This window comes from Conger conger, chromosome 9 (genome assembly GCF_963514075.1).
Source record: "Conger conger chromosome 9, fConCon1.1, whole genome shotgun sequence".
Lineage (NCBI taxonomy): Eukaryota > Metazoa > Chordata > Actinopteri > Anguilliformes > Congridae > Conger > Conger conger.
The window spans coordinates 12,037,226-12,057,135 of NC_083768.1; the positions used below are offsets into that span (position 1 = coordinate 12,037,226).

A 19,910-nucleotide genomic window follows, 5' to 3' on the forward strand; every position below is an offset into this window, starting at 1 on the left:
TAAAATTGGTACTGTCGAGCTTGAGTTGGGCTTGAGTCGGGCCTGTAGGGGCGGCCTGTAGTGTAGTGGTTAAGGTAAATGACTGGGACACGCAAGGTCGGTGGTTCTAATCCACCGACCTTGCGTGTAGGCGCAATAAGATCCGCACAGCCGTTGGGCCCATGAGCAAGGCCCTTAACCCTGCATTGCTCCAGGGGAGGACTGTCTCCTGCTTAGTCTAATCAACTGTACAATGCGCTGGATAAGAGCGTCTGCTAATAATGTAATGTGATGTACTTACTTGTGAATGATATGGGCAGCCTTGGACTGATTTGTGTGTTATTAAGTGTTATTGTGGCATCTCATGTAGTGTCCTTATACCTGTATGCCAGTTGGTAATTTGCCCTCTGGGAATTCTGTAAATACACATTCAGCGATAAAGACAGAAAGGCATTATTGTCATCCATCATATAAATGACAAGGTGATACTGAAGGAGAGTCTCCTTTCTCAAACTCCGCTGTTATACAGGCTGAATGGAGACGAGCATGGAAAACTGGAAAACCAGAATCCTGTTTATCCTGTATGAATACTCAATTAGCATGAACTTCCCAGAAAACCGGAACGTTTATCCTGTGTAATTGTTCACTTTGCATAGACTCCAGAAAGCCGGATCATTTATCCTGTGTGAATACTCAATTAGCCCCAAGCAGGAAGTGCTTTGGGCCAATCATCAGCCCAGGAACAGCATGGCTGACTGAGACCAGGCATCAAAAGCCTTTTTTTTTTTTTACTTGGATGACAAAACCATGTTACACAGATTTTTGTATTTGCTTTATCTGGATGAGTGTTAAGAAACCTGTAGTGTTGTGAAGACTGTATGTATTACTGCGAAAAACACTTTGAAGAGGGTTTTTGGAATACTTTTTTTGTAATGTATTTGTATTTATCTTTTTATTTGCATTCTAAGCCAGTGTTCTAGAAAGTCACTGCTTCTAATTACCAGCAGTGGTCATTATCTCGATATTAGAATGTTCAGTTAAGAACATTCTAAATCACATACTTGTGACCTCACACCTGAAAGGGTTAAAGGCTGCTACGTTTGAGTGAGGCCTCATGCTGTTATAGCCAGAGAGCAAAGTGACACAAACAATAATTTGCGCCTGACTGGCTTAAAAAAAAACACCAGTCAGGCGCAAATCATTGTGCAAAACAAAAAACGGCACAAGCAGGTTTGAAGGAGACGTCTGGGCCGATCTCGAGTGCGGCTGTCCTTCATGTTCAGCTGGGAGATTTGAGAGGCGGTCTTTCTGAACAGACCAGCTGCAGGCCCTGAGTGTGAGTGTGCCTGTGAGTGTGTGTGCGTGTGCGTGTGTCTGTCAGTGTGTGTGTGTGTGTGTGTGTGTGAGAGAGAGTGTGAGTGTGTCTGTGAGTGTGTGTGTGTGTGTGTGTGTGTGAGTGTGTGTGTGTGTGAGTGTGTGCGTGTGTGTGTGTGTGTGTGAGAGTGTGTGTGTGTGAGTGTGTGTGTGTGTGTGAGTGTGTGTGAGTGTGTGTGAGTGTGTGTGCGTGTGTGTGTCAGTCTGTGAGTGTGTGCATATGTGAGTGTGTGTGAGTGTGTGTGTGTGTGCGTGTGTGAGTGTGCAAGTGTGTGTGAGTGTGTGTGAGAGTGTGAGTGTGTCTGTGAATGTGTGTGCGAGTGTGTGTGAGAGTGTGTGTGTGAGTGTGTCAGTCTGTGAGTGTGTGCATATGTGAGTGTGTGAGTGTGTCTGTGAGTGTGTGTGAGAGTGGGTGTCAGTCTGTGAGTGTGTGCATATGTGAGTGTGTGTGAGTGTGTGCATATGTGAGTGTGTGTGAGTGCATGTGAGTGTGTGTGTGTGTGTGACTGTGTGCATACATGCGTGTGTGTGTCAGTCTGTGAGTGTGTGCATATGTGAGTGTGTGTGTGTGCATATATACGCATATGTGTGTGTGTGTGTGTGTGTGTGCATTTGCATGGAGAACATATACTTGAGCTCATGTAATGTCCACCAAAATAAAACAGGAATCTGGGGATTTCCACTGCCAGGCGAGGAAGAACTGAAAGCCAGTGGCTTGGGTCAAATGTGACAGGACGGGTCTAATGGAAAGTTACAAACAAACAAAAAAACCATGCCACAAACTTTCAAGCCAATGACCTTATTCTGTCAGTATCCTCTGACAGCTTATTTGATCTGAAGTGTGAAAGTTTCACTGGGTGTAAACTTTTTGAAAGTTTCCAGGGGATCAAATTAACGTCAGATTTTGAGTCTGTTCTGAAATGCCTTTGACATTAAAATTTTCCATTTTTTTAAAGTGACTTTATTTCTGTTTCAGCCACCTGATCACTCATTACCTGACCTGACCTTACCTCGACCTTGATCAGTCCAATCATAGGGGGAGAGGGGAGCTGCCCCTTCAGGAAAAAAGATGACCAATAAACAGCCACAAAACATCTGCACTCCTCTCCAATCGCATCACTCAGTGGTGACTGCAATGGATCATGGGTGATGGAGTCTTCCAAGAAGTCAAGCAGCAAATCAGCATCCACACCCAGCCCACTGAAATGGATGGCTCATAGCTACATATTACCATGGAAATTCTTGCCAGTGATGCCCTTATATCTTTGCACACCCAGACACACAACCCCCCTCGCATCCTTAGAAGGGTCCAGGACACAGGTCTAATCCCCTTATGTGCCTCTTATGTGTCAGAGCAAAGCGCTCCCTACGGCAAGCAACTAGGACAAACAGCGCAAAAGCAGAAAATGTCTTCTCTCTCCTCCCTATATACTGGAGTGACTGAGGGTCAGCCTGGCCTCTGTGTGTGTACGGGGAGGGGGTCTAGGGGGTGGGGCAAGCACCCATCATGCGTCATCCTTACCCAGCCCCTGATAGGGCTGGATGGGGCCCTCTCTCAGGCCCAGGGAAAGAATGCGCTTAAAACAAATGAACTGCAAAAGAAAACAATGAGAAGGTGGCCACAGGAGTGCTGGAGAGGGCAAACACGCTGTTTTTAGGGGGGGGGGGGGGGGGCGTCACGCTTAGCCGATCCCTCGCTATTCTGCACCTCTGGAAAGCACAGAACAAGCTGTGTGCCCTCTGCTGCTCCCTCTCCGAAATGAGAAGCACAATTCTTTCTTTTTTTAAATCACCAAACAAACAGAAAATGCCCCAAACATGCAGAAACATCTGCGAGCAATCTGGGAGCACATTTCTATCATGTGGAAAATGAGTTAACCAAATTAGGGCTCAAAGTCAATTTCAATTGAGTTACCTGTAATTCAGAGATTAGTGCTATGGGCAGTCCCCACTTGGACTGAGCTGAGCTTTCACAAGGCCAAAGGCGGATGTGAGCTGTGATGTACATTAGAAGCACTGGAATTCAGATGCGCAAGCAGAGACCAACGCAGTTGTGCCGAAAAATGTATTTGTGTTGCGCTGAATTTCACTGGCCAGGTCTACCTGCATATTGTGTGAAGAACATACAGTTTTTCCAATTTTCGTTCATCAGGCTGCTGTAAATATGCACCCCCATAAGCTCCATCTCTAGATTTCCCATCACATCAACCCTACATGAACAGCATTCTAAAGTATAGTTCACTAACGCAGGAAGGACTAGCACAGGCAGAATGGAAACAGCAGCCATGTTGGCTCCAACGCTCGAATCAAAAACGAATCAAACCAATCAAACCACCAACAACACAAAGGGCCGGTGCAGTACAAGGCGACAGAGTTTGAGAGCATCCAAAACAGAAATTCAGCTCTTGGTTGCGGTGCTGGTCTTATTGGCACTGTCAAAATGATAGACCTCTTTCACCTCTGAGAAATGCGGTGGAGCAGGTTAGTTGTCCTTGAGCTATATATAAACGGTTAGCATTTACATAGGGCCTTTATCCAAAGCGCTGTACAATTGATGCTTCTCATTTACCCATTCATACACACACTCACACACCGACGGCGATTGGCTGCCATGCAAGGCGCCGACCAGCTCGTCAGGATTTGGGGGTTGGGTGTCTTGCTCAGGGACACTTCGACACAGCCCGGGCGGGGGATCGAACCGGCAACCCTCCAACTGCCAGATGACTGCTCTTACTGCCTGAGCCATCTCGCCCCTCTCATATATAGTCTCTATATGTATATTCACAATATATTGTCTTGCCATTAGGTTTGCAGGTTGCACCGTAGTTCTTCTGTACAACACAGGGGGGGTTTAAGGAGATGAATGAGTGACATTCTGACTTCACTGCCAGAAGGAGGACAAAGGTTTTCCACTGAATGTGCTACACATCGCCCCAATGTCTACAGTAACATAAATACAAGGAGCTGAGGGAATAAAGCCGATTACAATTACTGTTCTGTTACTCAGTTCCAAACAAGTGGGCAGGCTTGTCCGGGTTTTATCTTAGCAGTAAACAAAACATAAAACGTCAATTTACACTTATTTAGCCGAATGTTTCCGAAAAGAATTTCTTTCTGCCCGTTTTCCATTAACGATACACAAAACACTGTCACTAAATCAGTTTAATTCATTATTGCCATTCGCAGTTTTTCTTTAACAACGTGTTTGCAGAGCATAATTACAGCTAATGTGACATGTTGCTAACTTGTCCTGCAATGCCTAATTTCCTGATCGTTTAACATTATCCTGAGGATTTAAATGATGTCTGCCTTTGGTGAATTTAACCCGTCTTCATTCTATTGGCTTTGCATCAGGCAAAGAGGCTATTAAATGAATCACGTGGCATACACCAAGGCTAAGAGTGTCACAGGAAGCACACCGTTCTTTGATGGAGAAAGGGAGATGGGAGATGAAAGAATTGCTCCTTGTCGCATTACATTCAAACGACCTTCAGCAATGCGCAATCATAACATCACAAATCATTTCTCGAGCGCTGAAATGTTTACAGTTATTCACTTTCAGGTAGTGACTTTTTTAAATTGGGTTTGAGGTGTTATGCAGGGGTCCAGTTTGTGTTCAAACAACAAAGAAATGTGCATCCATCGACCCCCCTTACCTGCCCCTACCGCCATTTAAACTGGGTTAATTTGTTTTTCCTTACCAGCACGAAGCCAGCCCCTTGGAACACAAACCACAAACAAGCCCTCTCACCCAAAATGAACCCAGAGAGCAGCTGAACACCCACTCGTGCCCCTACGTTAGACACGTTAACGTTACCCACTGAGACGGACCCGATGCAGCAAAACAAAGTGTGACAAATCTTCACAGCCAGTGAACAAATCTGGCCACGCCGTTTCGAAAACAACTGCCCTGAACGTACAGGCACGGGGTCACGAGCGGGTGTGTATGCATGTGCTACACGCCCGCACAGATAGAACTGCTGACCGGGGACAGAGCACCCTCATCAGAGGAACGACCGCACTTTAAAGAAGACGACCGTGAGCGTGACCTGAGCAGGTCTGGATTCCCCTGACTGTGCATTCAGCACCCAAGTCTTGTGCAAGTCCAGGCCACAGGAAACTTGTTGTGACATTGAAGATTGAATCAGACAGAGATGGGAAACAGGAGTTCCTGCGTGTGTATGGGTGTGTGTGTGTGTGTGTGTGTGTGTGTGTATGTGTAAGCGTGAGTATGTGTGTGTGTGTGCGTGTGTATATGTGCGTGCGTGCGTGCGTGCGTGTATATGTGTTTGTAAGCATGCGCATGTGTGTATGTGTGTGTGCATGTGTGTGTGTATGTGTATGTATGTGTGTGTGTGTGCGTGTGTATGTGTGTGTAAGCGTGCATGTGTATGTGTATGTGTGTGTCCATGCCGAACGCCCATGAACGTTCTGCGATTTCAGTCCAGCAAAACCCTGTCATGGGACTATAAACTGGGCTGATGAAAGCCAGGAAAGGGGTTGGGAGCCCCTGCCTTAGACAGAGATGCTCCCTCTCAGTCCGGTTTGGAAACAGGCCGGGACACCACCACGGGGTGAGGCCGTCACCCGAAATAGAAGCCCCTTGTTTCCTCAGGGAGCCATTTCCCCCCCTACTATATTTAGACATTAACATTCTGTGCATATTTACAGGATCTCTTTTTTTACTCTTCCCCCCCCCCCCTCAAACCAGCTTCCTGTTGCTTGTATCCTTCCTACTGCATATTAAATATTATTTTCACATCTCCGGTTAATACCAATTACTTTATTTCACACATTATATGCATGCATACATAGCATCTACCACAAACACTGGACACTTTAGTCATCAGTAGTGGTGTAAGTGCCACACTTGGCCTAATCGAAACAGCTCTGATGTCAGTTATTCTCAACAGAGCTTGAAACAAAAGTGCCAGTGGTCATTTCAGCAAAACGTAAAAGTCTCAGAATGGTCTGCAATGGAACTTCCCATTTTTGAGCCTGGCTAACGTGTTGAAAAGACTGGCTCCATTGCAGATAAGCAATGAGAAAGAAGGAAGGCAGGTCTGGGCAATGAAGTCCGTTTGTATGACACGTCAATCGGTGGGCTCATTTGAATTGATCGTCGTGGACTACAACGCGGTGACTGTTGGGGGAATGAGAGAGGGACGGTGGAAAAACACAGCATACGTACAGCTCATAAGCTGCTGGTACTCATGAGCATAACATTACATTATTGCATTATTGGCATTTGGCAGATGCTCTCATCCAGAGCGACGTACAGTTGATTAGACTAAGCAGGAGACAATCCTCCCCTGGAGCAATGCAGGGATAAGGGCCTTGCTCAAGGGCCCAACGGCTGTGCGGATCTTATTGTGGCTACACCGGGATTAGAACCACCGACCTTGCGGGTCCCAGTCATGTACCTTAACCACTACGCTACAGGCCGCCCTAACATATAGCATCCCAGTCCATTCTGGCCCCACTTCAATCACTGGTTCTAAATACAAGAACAACAACTGTGAAGAACTGCAGTAAGGTCTTACTGAGGACAGAGTAACTTCTGTAAGGCAACCACCAAACCATAACGGATCGGGCTTTCCAGCATCAGACGGCAAACTGGGTCACCATGAGATTTCTGGAGCACATTTCTGTGAGCACAGTTGCTGCCCACCCAGTAATCCCTCCCTGCTGATCATTTTCACGGTTATATTTAATTTTCTCAATTGAACATTCTAATGCTGACGTAACGATCACTGCTGGTAACTGAATGGCAATGGAGTTTGGAGTTTGTAGAACACAGACTTTTGGGAAAAAAAGAAAAAAGAAAAAAAGAATTTATTACACAGTGTTGGCATCACACCAGTTGTGTTTTGGGTCTAACAAGCACCAGTATTTTGTATATTCACATGCCCACAGCTACATAGCCTGTATGATAGCTATAATGTCCACTACCCAGAGGTCAGAAACCTCCATGTGCATTCTTGTGTCCTATACTGTGCCCACCATGGACACTACAGTTCAGAACAATGGCATGAGATCACACAAATGGATGCATTGACTATTGACGATCTCCACTCCAGCTGGAAAAAAAAAGGCTTGGAGCTTGCAACCAGCAGTGTGGATTTCCTGCGTTGAAGGTAGAAAAGACGTGTGTGCCAGGAAAGATAATCGCTAGATGAAGCACCGCACCGTTTCTGTAATAGAGACAACTCCCTGGTAACACTCACAACCCTCGCTCTTCCCCGCCACATGGCGCAAAACAAAACACAGGAGTCCCAATAAGTCTCTAGGCTACACTTCCCTATTGCTCTGAAGTGGGTGAATGTTTTGTCAGGTCAAAATTTACTTTGGATTATTAGGTGTTTGGATTAATTTCCTGTGTTTTTATAATAATGATGTTCGCACAAATAACACTGCTGTTGCTTTCCTATGGGCAGGGGAGTGTGGGAAGAAAGAAAGAAATAAAAACTACCAGCCAGAAGAAAGATAATCAATGTCCACATAATCGAGGAAAATCCAAGATGCAAGACCTGAAGGATTGAAGCGGCCCACGGTCGCTCACCAATACTCTTGACAGTTACCAGTGTACGGAGTGCCACCACAGTGTGGCAGTTACCGTTACCGCGATTTAAATTCATTGGACAGTTACGCAGACAAGGGAATTTATTTGCTCTGCGCGAGGGTTTAAATCCTACGCCGTGCATATCACGCATGTAATCACAATTGCAGATCATAGCTCTAGCAGGTATGCTTTCTCTAGAAAAAAAATACCAAACGTCAGTCAATCGCAGTGGACGGCCCACCAGATGGACCTGGTATTCTGAGCACTGTGTGTTGGCTACTTAATCTAAAATAGCACAAGTCTACCATTCATTGCGCAGATCACCAGTTAAGAGGCAGCAACACAAAAATGTACAATTTAGAATGGTTAAAGCAGCAATTACATACAATTTCGTAAAAACTGGAAATGCTTGTTTTTTATAGGCTAGTGTTCACACATTTCCCGCCCCCTCGCTATTCATTGATTTACTGCAAGAAAACGTAGACTCAAAGCCGGTACGGATTAAAATGAAACCGACGTGACCGTGGCTTTAAAGAAAATCAATAAACTTTATTTCAAATAAATGACGATAGCTTGGTTACCGTTTTGACATTGCATGCGTAATTGCGGAGACACTGGAAATGTCGGAAAACCAAACATTTGAAATTCTCTATTGTGGACCTTACCTGCTCCTTTCGTTTTTGCCAGCGTCCGCACGGGCTCTCCTCCAGGATTTCGCTTTCATCCTCACTCTCCTCTTCCTTTCCCCCGGACCCCGAGTTCCTCTCCGGGACGGACATAGTCATTTTATCCGTCTGTTGCCGGCTTCTTTCCCCGGCTGGTTCTCTGCACCAAGCTAGCTAACGTGATGCCGGTAGGCTATAGCGCCGCGGCGGCTAAAGAACACGAGCAATAGGCTAGCAGCAAGAAGCCCGTTCCTTTAATCCCTGTATTTACAAAACAAGTGAACGGAATCGCGTACTGTTTACAAACCCTGTCTAAACATACTGCAGAAGTTATACCGAATATGATACTAATCGGGTGTTAAACACGCACTACAAAGAAGACTGCAGAGGTGTCTAAAAATACAGCCAGACTGAATTAATGAGTAATCCAAAATGTTGATGGCGGTGAGAAATCATCCACGGAAAATACACTTATTTCGTTAAAGTGCATACTCCAGCGGGTACAATGTAAATCCTGACGTTGATCCTCAAAGTGTAACTAACAGTTAAACGTAGAACACCCAAGTGAAATGTGCCTTATGCACCCCGGATGGTCTTCGTTCTTCCATCGACGCAGTGTTTACTTTTTACTTGCTCGGCCCCCTTGCACGACCCACACGCACAATTCGCGTTACGTGCTCAGCCTCCGCCGCGAGTCTCAGAATTTCCCTCAGTTTTAAGGCTACCGTAAATATTATAAAACAAGCGCAGAACTACAAGTGTTGCACACGTTCCAGTTGTGATGCAACATTAACAACGCCTGTTAACTAAGTAACGTTTGTTTATATTTGATATCCCTGTATTTTGCAGAAGTTTCACAATACTGTGATAAATGATCGACTCGTCTGTTCTTTGCTTTTAAAACATGCTGATAACCTAATTTATGCTTGAAAAGCTAAATCCCGGCCGCACATCTGTCATCGGTTTTATTAGTCACGCCTCCAGAAGTCTCTCTCTCTCTCTCTCTCTCTCTCTCTCTCTCTCTCTCTACAAAAAAGAGCGAAATGTTTGATCCACTGTATTTGTATCTGGAGGATATTTTCGCAAGCAGTCAGTATACCAAATAGTAATTAACAAGTTGTTGATAATATCTGAATAGAGTTCAGAGTTCTGTACTGCATGTTCGTTTCTGCGTGTCTTTCAGTGACTGTTAATCAATTTTGATTTTGAGCGCCAGTATGTGTCCCTGTGCCACACTGTAGCCTCATTAGCCGGTACATCGCTTCGAACTTTTATGTCGATCTGGTCGATGAGTAACGGCTGCGTCTGGTAGCCGACGTTACACGTTGTTGTTCAAAAATCGGACTGAAGAGGACTCCCTGTATTTACAGGAAGATCAGGCCCGCCGTTTGCCGAGTTACAGTATCATACTCTATTATTTATTATCATTGTGGGTAAAACTGAAAGAAGGGTCATCGTCATCATAATCATTCTCTGAAGCTGCAGAAATAGCATCTCGATCATTCAAGTCATGGCCTATCACCTTTAACACCAAAAAGACAAGCAAAAGACAAACTAGTTCTGACCTTTTGATGTTTAACAACTGCACTCAATGAATACAAATCATGTTACAAACGCACACAAATGTACGCGGCTACAACGGAAGTGGTGTGTTACAGTGGATGAAAATTAGTTCTATTGCTGAATCTGGTACAACGGTGTTGTGCATGAATAAACAGCGCGCTGTATTTTGCTGAGAACTGCAGGCGGTTTTCCCAGCTGCGATGTACGGATGTCGCAGAGACGCTGAGAACGCGGTCTGGCACGGTGAGTGGGAGAAGGGAAGGAGTGGAATGGACTCTGAAATGCACAGCACTTGTACAGGCTACATTTCATCACCTCTTCTGGAGCTGAGTGTTGGACCTCAGCCACGGGCCCTGGCCTTAAAGCACCATGACCTCCCCCTGCTGTTGCATGTAGCATGATATCATTCCATAGCACACAAACCCCCCCCCACACACACACTCCGGCAGGGCTCCCATACACAAAGATAGCCTTATGGTGGTGTAGTGAAGAGGGATGAGGGATGTTGAACTGAGGCTGTCCAAGATGTTGCGGTCTTGCTAGTCCGCATCTTGTGCCAGGTTTGAGCATACATGCTAACAAGTAATAATATTATTAATAATAATAAAAATAATAATGATGATAATAATAATAATAATAACAATAATAATAATAATAATACTAAACTTTATTTATATAGAACTTCATTTCATACAGAAAATGTAGCTCAAAGTGCTTTACATTAGGCCAATTACGAAGAATTACACAGACAACACATTGTAAAAATAATAAACCCTGTGGAAGTATATCCACACAGCAAACAAATAAGACAAACACTGATTCACAAGCAAGGCCTGCTTCCACCATCCCCACTGCACAGCCCCGGTACCGGGCTATGAGCCGGGAAGGTCAAGTCTGTCCACATTTCCCCACGCTACGATGGCATGTGGTGTGGGATGTGACTGAAAAAAAATCCCGGTTCATACAGTACCTCCCCAGTATTGCTTGCTTCAATCGGCTGTTTTTTTTTTGCTAATTAGCACAGTTCTTCAGCCAGGACTCCCAGGAGGTAGAACTAATTAGTGAAATCAGCTGGGCTGATCGGCTGGGGTTCACGGGCGGAAGAAGCGCGTGGCAGGACTTTTACTTTCTGACCCCGAGACTCTCCACCTCTGAATTTGAGACATGGACCCATAACTTATGGTATACATGCCATGCAGCTCTGGCGGACAGTAATACCACTCGCACTTCCACAAAAATGGAAGACAGAAGGGCTTCAGAGAGGGTTAAATGTCACAGTGTACAGCCAAGATGGACTGAATGTCCTGTTCCCATCATTATCGTTACTGTCCAGAGCAGCTGAACATGTCTGGGTTGGGGATTACAGTATGCTGACCACTGGTATGTGCTGAAGGAACGCTATCACTGAAATGCCTCTATTACCATGGCAACCCATTTATACCCAAGCAGAAGTGAAAATAACCGCGGTTTATATTTTAAAAATTTGTTTATTTTTTGTATCTATGGAATCTCTCAAGGTTCAGAGGTTCAACCTCCACTCCACTAATTACATTTCATGAAAGTTATTATTATTAAATATTATTTCGGATTTTGGCACATGATTTTGATGTGGCACATCAAACCAAAACTTTTTCCTGTATTTTCATTACCCAAAGCCAGTTAATTTGTCTTTAAATTCTCATTAGTTTGCAAAGTCTCTACTGATATCTATATACACTTTTAGCTCCAAAGCCCAATTTATTTGAATGTATCAAAGAGTACTGTGTTTGCGCACTGCCTACAGTACATGCAGTAATTATTGTGCAATACCTTGACTAACGTGCTGGCAAAGTAGACACGAACATCATTTACTCACTCATGCCACCTAGTGGACGTTTCTCTATGTACAATTGCGGGCAAAATGTCACTCAAAGCCCTGCAAACGGTGGCTATTTTGATGAAGTGGAATTTACATCTCCGTCAATTTGGCACATTTGATGGATGTGTGTGATATTGAGCGGTCTGGCTCCATAGGGCCAGTAATTTGTGGTCTGGATTTGAATGCAGACCTCTGTTGCTCAAGAGGAGACAGATTTAGAATAAAAGATAATGTGGCCAAGGAATACAGGCCAGTACTGTATCACGGTGTACAACCTGATTCCAGGCTCGGCTAGATTCTGCGGGGTGTGTCTTACAGCATTAGTGGCATACAATGTGAAGCATACAATTTGTGGCCAAAAAAGAACTCAAAACAAAACATGAAATTATTTAGTTTAACATTGTTAGCGTTTTAAGAAACATGCAATAATTTATGCTCGAAATACGTCTTCACACACACTCACACACAGCCGGCATGCATCCCGCCCATAACAGACTCCTGACTCCAGAATGAAAACCAGATGGTTGTGGGTTTGTGTCCCAGCTGGGCGGTCCACTGTTCCCGGGTCTGTTGCCCCGGGATACTGACGGGAAGGAGCGGGATAAACAGGAGGCTTGGGAGTCGCTGTGGAGCTGCTAGTTGCGGAATGCTGAGACAGGAAGTGGACTGGAAGAACAGGCGCTCATCGTTCTTTAAGCCGTAGCGCAGGAATGTCCCTTTGCTAACGCAAAACGGCAAAAACAACACTGAAATCATACGGTGTCAATGTCTCATAAATGTCTCATTCTGCATTGCTAACAAGGTATGGTACCGACTGACTATTCTTTCATGCTGTGGAGGTACAGTATTATAACTGGGTCATCATGGTTATGATGCTAGAGATGTGGTCAGACCGCCTGAGATTAATAAAGCCTTCTCCAGCTAGACTTGCGCCCTCTGCTGGTTGCAACAGCAACTGCCAGGAGTCATAAATCATGTCATCATATGTCGAATTTTCAGGGATTAGCTCAGCCATCTATGTGTATTTATTTAAGCAAATATCGATGTAAGCGCTACACTCTGAGTCTGAAGCAGCGGCTGGCATCGCACGCTTCGGAAGAGTGCACGTGCTTGTTCTCCGCTCCCCCAAATCAACAGCAGAGGCTGTGGAAACCGGAAGCAAGCTCATAGCTTCAACTCGGGAGAAATAACGCGGGACAGCTTGTGGCAGCTTTTGTGTTAATGCTGAACATCACTGAAATCTTTTTATCACAGTATATCTTTTTTGAAACGTATGTATTGGAGATTATTCTGCATTGAGGTAAAAATGCCACTGGAAACAAAATAGGTCACTTTTCGTTTATTTTCTGATTAGTTAGTGCAGCCCTGGTAGCAACGGCAGCGTAATACTCTTCATCAATGCGTGTGCATTAGCAATGAGCATTATGTTCCATGCTAAATTCATTCACAACAGAAATTTGCAGTGGTTTTCAATCTATGTGGAAGAACACATAGTATGTGTTTGGAGTGTTCTTTAGTGAATATTCCACTGCTGGTGATAACATTCTAATGCTGGTGTGACAATCACAACTGGCAAAGGCAATTGAGTTCTAGAACACCAAATTAGTATTTTGATTTTTTTTGTTTGTTGCAGAAAGCCTACTCTTCAAAGGGTGAACAGAAACGGCATATTTCCTCCAGAAAGACCGGAAACCCCGTTTACAAAATGTGCACACAGGACCCTCAGAAACATTTCGACCATGCTCTTTATTGCATAACCGTGGTTGACAGAGTGAACACGGAGGTGGGCAGGGGGGTCACAGCCGCCCCGCAAACACCTGTCCGGGGGCCGCCCCCCCTGGCGCGGGCACCCCCCTCACTTCTGGCCCTTAGACGTGGCGGAGGACCAGACCTCCTCCCCGTCCCGCTCCAGCACCATGGCGCCGTCGTTGCGCAGGCCCAGGTGGCACATCTTGAAGGCGCCGGGCGCCTGGGTCTTGGTCTGCCACACCATCTTGTTGTCCTTCTTGTACATGGCCAGGTTGCAGTCCTCCTGCAGGCTGAGGCGGTGGGCGTCTCGTGCGCCAGCGGTGTCAGACGACCAGATCTGCTTCCAGCCGTAGATCACAAAGTTACCGTCCTCCTGCGGTGGGGGGGGGGGGGGAGCACACAAACACAGGCTGGGAGGAGGAGCGGTATTGCAGTCCGGCACAACGTTACCGTACTCCTGTCGAAGTCACCGACACGGGTAAAACGGGACCGTGACTCTGACCGAGCACGTTTTTAATGGCACTCTCTGTCTTAGGAACTAAGAGCAAGGAAGTGGAATAAAAACTGAGTGTTCACAAAATGGCGAGCAAATTAAGAACAGAGAATTTGGGAAAACATTTAGGTGTATTGGGCTTACGACGCACAAGGTGAAGAACTAGCTGTGGAGCCGTGTGCTGCCTGGGCAAAGTGTGAGGTCACAAATACAGTATGTGATAAGAATGTTCTTAAATGAACATTCCAGTGCTGAGGTAACAATCACTAACAAGCGATGGTGATATACAATGATGGACAGCTAACACTGGCTGAGAATGTTGAAAGAACATTCCAGAAAACCTACTCTTAAAAGGAGAGTTAAACTTCCGGCAGTCCCGTACCTGAAACACAGCCTTCCACTCACGGTTGTTGGACATTAGGTAGTCTCCTTTGTGGAGCTCGTCAAACTTGGACATGTAGTTTTTGCTCATGGTTCTGAAATGAGGAAAAACCGGAATTGAGTGAGTGACTACCTGATACGGTGAACATTGTTCATACATTGTGGAAGTGAGCATATCTTCAGACAATAATATAAAAGATATCTAAAATAATTTTTTGAAAATATACAAGAAATCTAAAATAAAAATCAGTACAATCAGTACAAGAAAAAAATGTACTTGCCACTACTGTAGGGATGAATACTACATATGCCAATACTACATATAGTATAGTATTTGTGAGGGCAAATGAAGCTCAACCCAGAATTAGCGTGGAAACTGGTGGCTTCCTTCCATAAAAGCTGTGTCCCAGTGCAACCCGTAGAGCAATGCAATATCGAATATCTGTCACATATCCATTGGCGTCGCGCAAACCCAGTGGAACTGAAAGAAGCGATAATAGGAAATGCCACCTGCCGCGTTTGATGTCACAACTGCCATCAAGATGAAACGCTGAAAACGCACAGGCAGGAAGGACGCGGTATGCAATCGGGGGAACCCAAATACGGCAGTAAGGCAGCTTTCCAGCGGCTGAAGCGCTCCGTTTCCCCTGGATGATGACAGGCCTGACGCCATCCTGAAGGTCTCACAGACGAGGAGAGCGCAGAGAAAAGGCTGGAGGTCGACGGGTGTGATACTCACAGGCAGGCTGTCGATCCGTCAATCAATCGAGCTGACCGGGGCGGCGTCTCCTGGGGAACTGATCCCCGGGGCCGGGGAGGCCCGGCTTTTATAATAGCAGGTTTCACTCCGTCATCCCGAGAAGACCAGAGCCCTCCGCACATTCTGATCTTTGGATTGGATTACTTAAAATAGGGCGCCGTGAGTGTAATTCTTTTCACCTGGTTGTTCTTTATGACTGTGTGTAGTGTCGCGCACAATTCCGGGAGGACTGGCCTTATGCTTGTGATGAGCGTTACGCTCCTAACAAGTGTGGCAGTGTGTATTATGTACAGCATATTCCTGAGTCTGCATTGCCTATTTGTGGTCTGTTTGGGGGGGGGGGGGTAAAATGGTATGCCTTGGTATTTGGTGTTCTTAAACCCAAATTAGTTATATTTTACGTGTGTATGTAAGTACGAATAATACATGCAGGGCAGCCTGTAGCGTAGTGGTTAAGGTACATAACTGGGACACGCAAGGTCGGTGGTTCGATCCCCAGTGTAGCCACAATAAGATCCGCACAGCCGTTGGGCCCTTGAGCAAGGCCCTTAACCCAGGGGAGGATTGTCTCCTGCTTAGTCTAGTCAACTGTACATCGCTCTGGATAAGAGCGTCTGCCAAATGCTATTGATGTAATGTAACGTAATGTATAAAATGAACTGATTAAACCCCTGGTCAATAGTGATGCCAGTAGTAACCAGAAGTAGCATTTCACTGTTAGAAATCTGCAGGCCCAATTAAGCATGTCCAGTGGGACAGATATGAACCTGCACCCAGTTGTATGTATTTCTGACTGCCCGGTCGGCTGCTGGAATCCAAAAAATAATTTATAATATTACATAGTACACCAACCGCTTATTTATGAAACAGCCTCTGTGTTGAGAAAATTGGCATATTTTGAAAACGTGCAACAGGTTTATCTAATCCAAATAAGGTAAACTCAATAGCATTAATTGTGATAAAAGGTAGAAATGAGGAGAAATCAATCTGAATGTTTTATTGATGAGCCACACATTAAAAGGGTGGCTCACTTTATTTCTCAAATAAATGAAATCAAATAGAACTTAAATGTAAAATCACAATTCCTCTCTGGGTTTAAAAAAACTTTAAAAAGAATGGGGGAGTTAAATGTGTTTGGACATTTTCTTAATGTAAGAGAACATTACATAAGAACACATCTCATCAAAGGAATTCCTGTACTGACTAATTAGTAGAATGTTCTGCAAATGGGGAAAAAAAACATACTTTCTAAATTGTTATTGCAGGTCAATTCAAAGCCCACGCACACTCATTTAAAGAGGACAGAGAATGTGTGTGAACTGTGGCACGTCTTTTGAAGTGTGCGTAAGATCTCTTGACAAGTTATTCACGTCAAGCGTCTCAAATTTAGGTCACAAATGTGTGGCCAGAATGTTCTTAACAGAACATTCTAATGCTGATGACTGCTGCTCGTTGAAAGCAGCGGGGTTCTAGAACACTGACTTCTTGAATTCTGAGGGAAAAAAAACATTCCAGGGCCGCTGAACTGAGGCCACGCCATGCTGATCACATTTATGCGGGGAATTGGGAGTGTTTCGTCCCATCGCAGGTCCTTCAACGAATGCCTGTAGTTCTCCGATCTCTCCTGAAGCCGGTAAACATGAACTGAATGACCGTTTTGCCATCCAGACTAACAATATTGAACGTAATCGAATGGTATTTAACTGCATGCAAAGCTGTGTGTCTACCATTGTAAGCCAATTAAATTAAAATGAATACAAAGAGGATGCTTATTATATACTGTAATTGCGCTGACTTTAGCCAGTGAAAACAATGTTTGCGTCGCAATGCCAAAATGTTTTTGCAATGAGCACTGCTGGACAGCATGCAGGCATGTTTAAGTACAGTAGTACAGTAAGTACACATATTCCTGCTGCCTTATCAGTGTTAATCTCTGATACTGATGCTATGGCAAATAAAAATGTTTTATTGTCAGACATTAGCTGCTGGTGGCGTGTGGCCTGGGTTGTTGGGGACTGAACATTGAGCCCTGGTCGTAGTAATTGATTTGATTTGATTTGATTTGATTTGATTTGATTTGATTTGATTTGATTTGATTTGATTTGTAATGATCTGGTTCACAGAATGGTATATAAATACACCGGGTTAGGGCATGGTACTGTATGATTTATTTGTAACTGCAGACAGTAGTGTTTGTGAAAATGTGTGTATCGCTCAAAAACCACCCAACCAATCAGCGCCCCCCATCCCCTGAGCACAGGGAAACACAAAGCACACAGACGCGTTGTATATATTTGCCTTTGTCATTCTCTTTATTGGACAGGGCCTTTCAACTGAGAGCGTGCGGAGAGGAACCACGTGGCCAGAAAAGGATGGTTCGGGGCCAGGGGCCTCTGGAGCAGGGCCTGAGGGGCCCTCTCCCCGCCTCACTTCTGGCCGCGGGACGTGGCGGAGGACCAGACCTCCTCCCCGTCCCGCTCCAGCACCAGGACGCCGTCGTTGCGCAGGCAGAGTCGGCACGCCCTGCAGCCTTCGGCCCGGTGGGTGTTGGTGTGCCACACGACCTGGCTGTCCCGGCCGTACAGGGCCAGGTCGCAGTCCTCCTGCAGGCTCAGGCGGTGGGCGTCGCGCGCACCAGCGGTGTCAGATGACCAGATCTGCTTCCAGCCGTAGATCACAAAGTTACCGTCCTCCTGTGGGGGGGGAGCACACAAACACAGCCTGAAAGGAGGAGCGGTAATCCCCGTTACGACATGTTAACCCTTTGAAGAGGAGGTTTTTTGGAATGTTCTTTTTTTTTTTTACAATTCTAAGTCAGTGTTCCAGAACTCCCTGACTTTCAATTACCAGCAGTGATTGTTACATCAGCACTAGAACATTCAGTGAAGAACATTCCAATCACACATTTGATGATCTTACTGCTGAAAGGGTGACTTATCTGGTGTCAGCAGGCCTGCGGACAAGGGCAGGGAAATAGAAGGCTCGCTGTACCTGGAATACGGCCTTATACTCTTTGTTGTTGGACCAGAGGTAGTCTCCCTTATGGAGTTCATCATACTTGGACAGGTAGTTCCTGCTCATGGTTCTGGAAGGAGAAGATTTAGCTTAATCAGAAGATGCACTGTATGCTCAGAGAAAAACACAGCACTGGTGAACCTCGTGAAATTTTTTAGCATGCCAATCGATGAATTAATAATTTATCATTATTACATCATTAAGTCAGATCCAGAATTCCAAATCAGTTATATTTTCACGCCAAAGTTTAGCCAGTGGTCTGTATCTGTGAGCATGTAAAGTTTCTATTTCTCATCAATCTCAACAATCCTTCACATTTCTCATTTTAATTTATATAATAAGGTGAACATTCAGTGTAGCAGTTACTGCTCACGGCATACAAATAGTTTCAGGAAACAAAATGCTTATGGTCCCAGGGTCTGTTGTTCATATCCTGCAGCGATCAAATAGCCTAATATTTCAGAGCATTCTAAGAAAACCACAGAAGAAGAGAAAGAGAGATTGTTGATTCTGTATTGATACTCACAGGCCGGCTGTAGTTCTGCTGAGTAAACTGATGAGGCAGTGGCTCTTGATGAAGTGACCTCCGGCCAGAGAGATCCCATTTTATACCCAGAGAAGGGTGGAGGAGTGGACTTTGGAGAAAGAAGCCCTCATTCTTTCTCTAAAGTAATATTGTGACACTCTGGGTTTCGTGGCAGGTCTGCCCGTGGTGAGGTTGTTTTGCTAATTGTTCGATGCCTAATGAGACCCAAATTCTGAGTTGGAAAAACAAATAAGGGAGCTTTAAATGAAATAAAGTCCTTTAAATAAAATGTCAATGTAATGCTGCACTCACAGCCCTCCAGAACAGAAAAGGCATCATATCTGTGTCACAAAGACTGTCACTCTGCTCTGCCCATCAGCTGGCCTGTGTTGCTCCTGGATGGAGTCACACAAACACATCATTTTTAGTAATTCATTATTAGTATTTTTATTTAAGATTCTACAACACTATTAGTAAGTGTAGGTTTGACACCAGCTTGGAAAAGTGCCACCAAGCTGAGATAAAAAGGTTGTAGAATTTCTTACATTTTATACCGCTACAGAGGGTAAAGCTAAAGTTTGCACAGGATTTACACACATTTATAGTCTTAAAGGGTTAAATAAGATACTGTACAACGAGAGAAAAACGTTTTTGATCATATGATCTGTGATTTGCATCGGTACATTGGCACAGAAAGTAGCTGGGATGCGAATGTGATGATTACAGGCTGGAGTGCAGAATGGGACAGAACCGGGGCTTATTCTGCCTGGCGTCAATGCGTACGTGACCAGCAAAAATAGATCATGTGTGAGTCGCGTGTACATAGAGACACTTGGCGAGGAAGTATGCAGTGTCATTTAAAGACGTTCTGAGATCATTTGTCGGGTGGTTCTATGCCTCCGCATCGTGGGTTAAAACCCTTGAAACTGCCATCTCGTCGGGGATTATCCCTTACGTATGACTTTTCTTGAAATTTACTTGCATT

At 44.9% G+C, this 19,910-nt stretch overlaps 3 protein-coding genes across 4 annotated transcripts in view; all 3 read right to left on the reverse strand.

Moving 5' to 3' along the window:
• nrbp2a (nuclear receptor binding protein 2a) overlaps nucleotides 1–9,489 on the reverse strand; it is a 61,449-nt gene extending 51,960 nt beyond the window's left edge. The window contains exon 1 of one of the 2 annotated variants that reach the window (XM_061254164.1): nucleotides 8,581–9,488. In XM_061254164.1, the coding sequence (XP_061110148.1) occupies nucleotides 8,581–8,700 (120 nt within the window). In that variant the 5' untranslated portion in view covers nucleotides 8,701–9,488. Of the gene's footprint in view, nucleotides 1–8,580 lie in introns of both variants that reach the window. The other variant, XM_061254163.1, reaches the window with a different exon arrangement.
• Nucleotides 9,490–13,856: 4,367 nt separating this feature from the next.
• LOC133137853 (B-type lectin plumieribetin-like) lies at nucleotides 13,857–15,489 on the reverse strand. The gene is made up of 3 exons (XM_061256237.1): nucleotides 15,364–15,489; nucleotides 14,626–14,719; nucleotides 13,857–14,123 (listed from the first exon to the last, which is right to left on the reverse strand). Exons 2-3 carry the CDS (start codon nucleotides 14,713–14,715, stop codon nucleotides 13,857–13,859), a joined length of 357 nt encoding a protein of 118 aa, XP_061112221.1. The 5' UTR covers nucleotides 14,716–14,719; nucleotides 15,364–15,489.
• A 2,321-nt stretch (nucleotides 15,490–17,810) lies between these two features.
• Nucleotides 17,811–18,465, reverse strand: LOC133137916 (B-type lectin plumieribetin-like). Its single transcript, XM_061256327.1, has 2 exons — nucleotides 18,376–18,465; nucleotides 17,811–18,077 (listed from the first exon to the last, which is right to left on the reverse strand). The coding sequence occupies exons 1-2, from the start codon at nucleotides 18,463–18,465 to the stop codon at nucleotides 17,811–17,813; spliced, it is 357 nt and encodes a 118-aa protein (XP_061112311.1).
• Between the last annotated feature and the right edge of the window lie 1,445 nt (nucleotides 18,466–19,910).

Coding starts and splice junctions, on each gene's coding strand:
- LOC133137916 (XM_061256327.1), bottom strand. CDS start 18,465: ATGAGCAGGAACTACCTGTCCAAGTATGATGAACTCCATAAGGGAGAC. Junction 18,078..18,375: donor AGTATAAGGCCGTATTCCAG/GTACAGCGAGCC, acceptor CCCCCCCCACAG/GAGGACGGTAACTTTGTGAT.
- LOC133137853 (XM_061256237.1), bottom strand. CDS start 14,715: ATGAGCAAAAACTACATGTCCAAGTTTGACGAGCTCCACAAAGGAGAC. Junction 14,124..14,625: donor AGTGGAAGGCTGTGTTTCAG/GTACGGGACTGC, acceptor CCCCCACCGCAG/GAGGACGGTAACTTTGTGAT.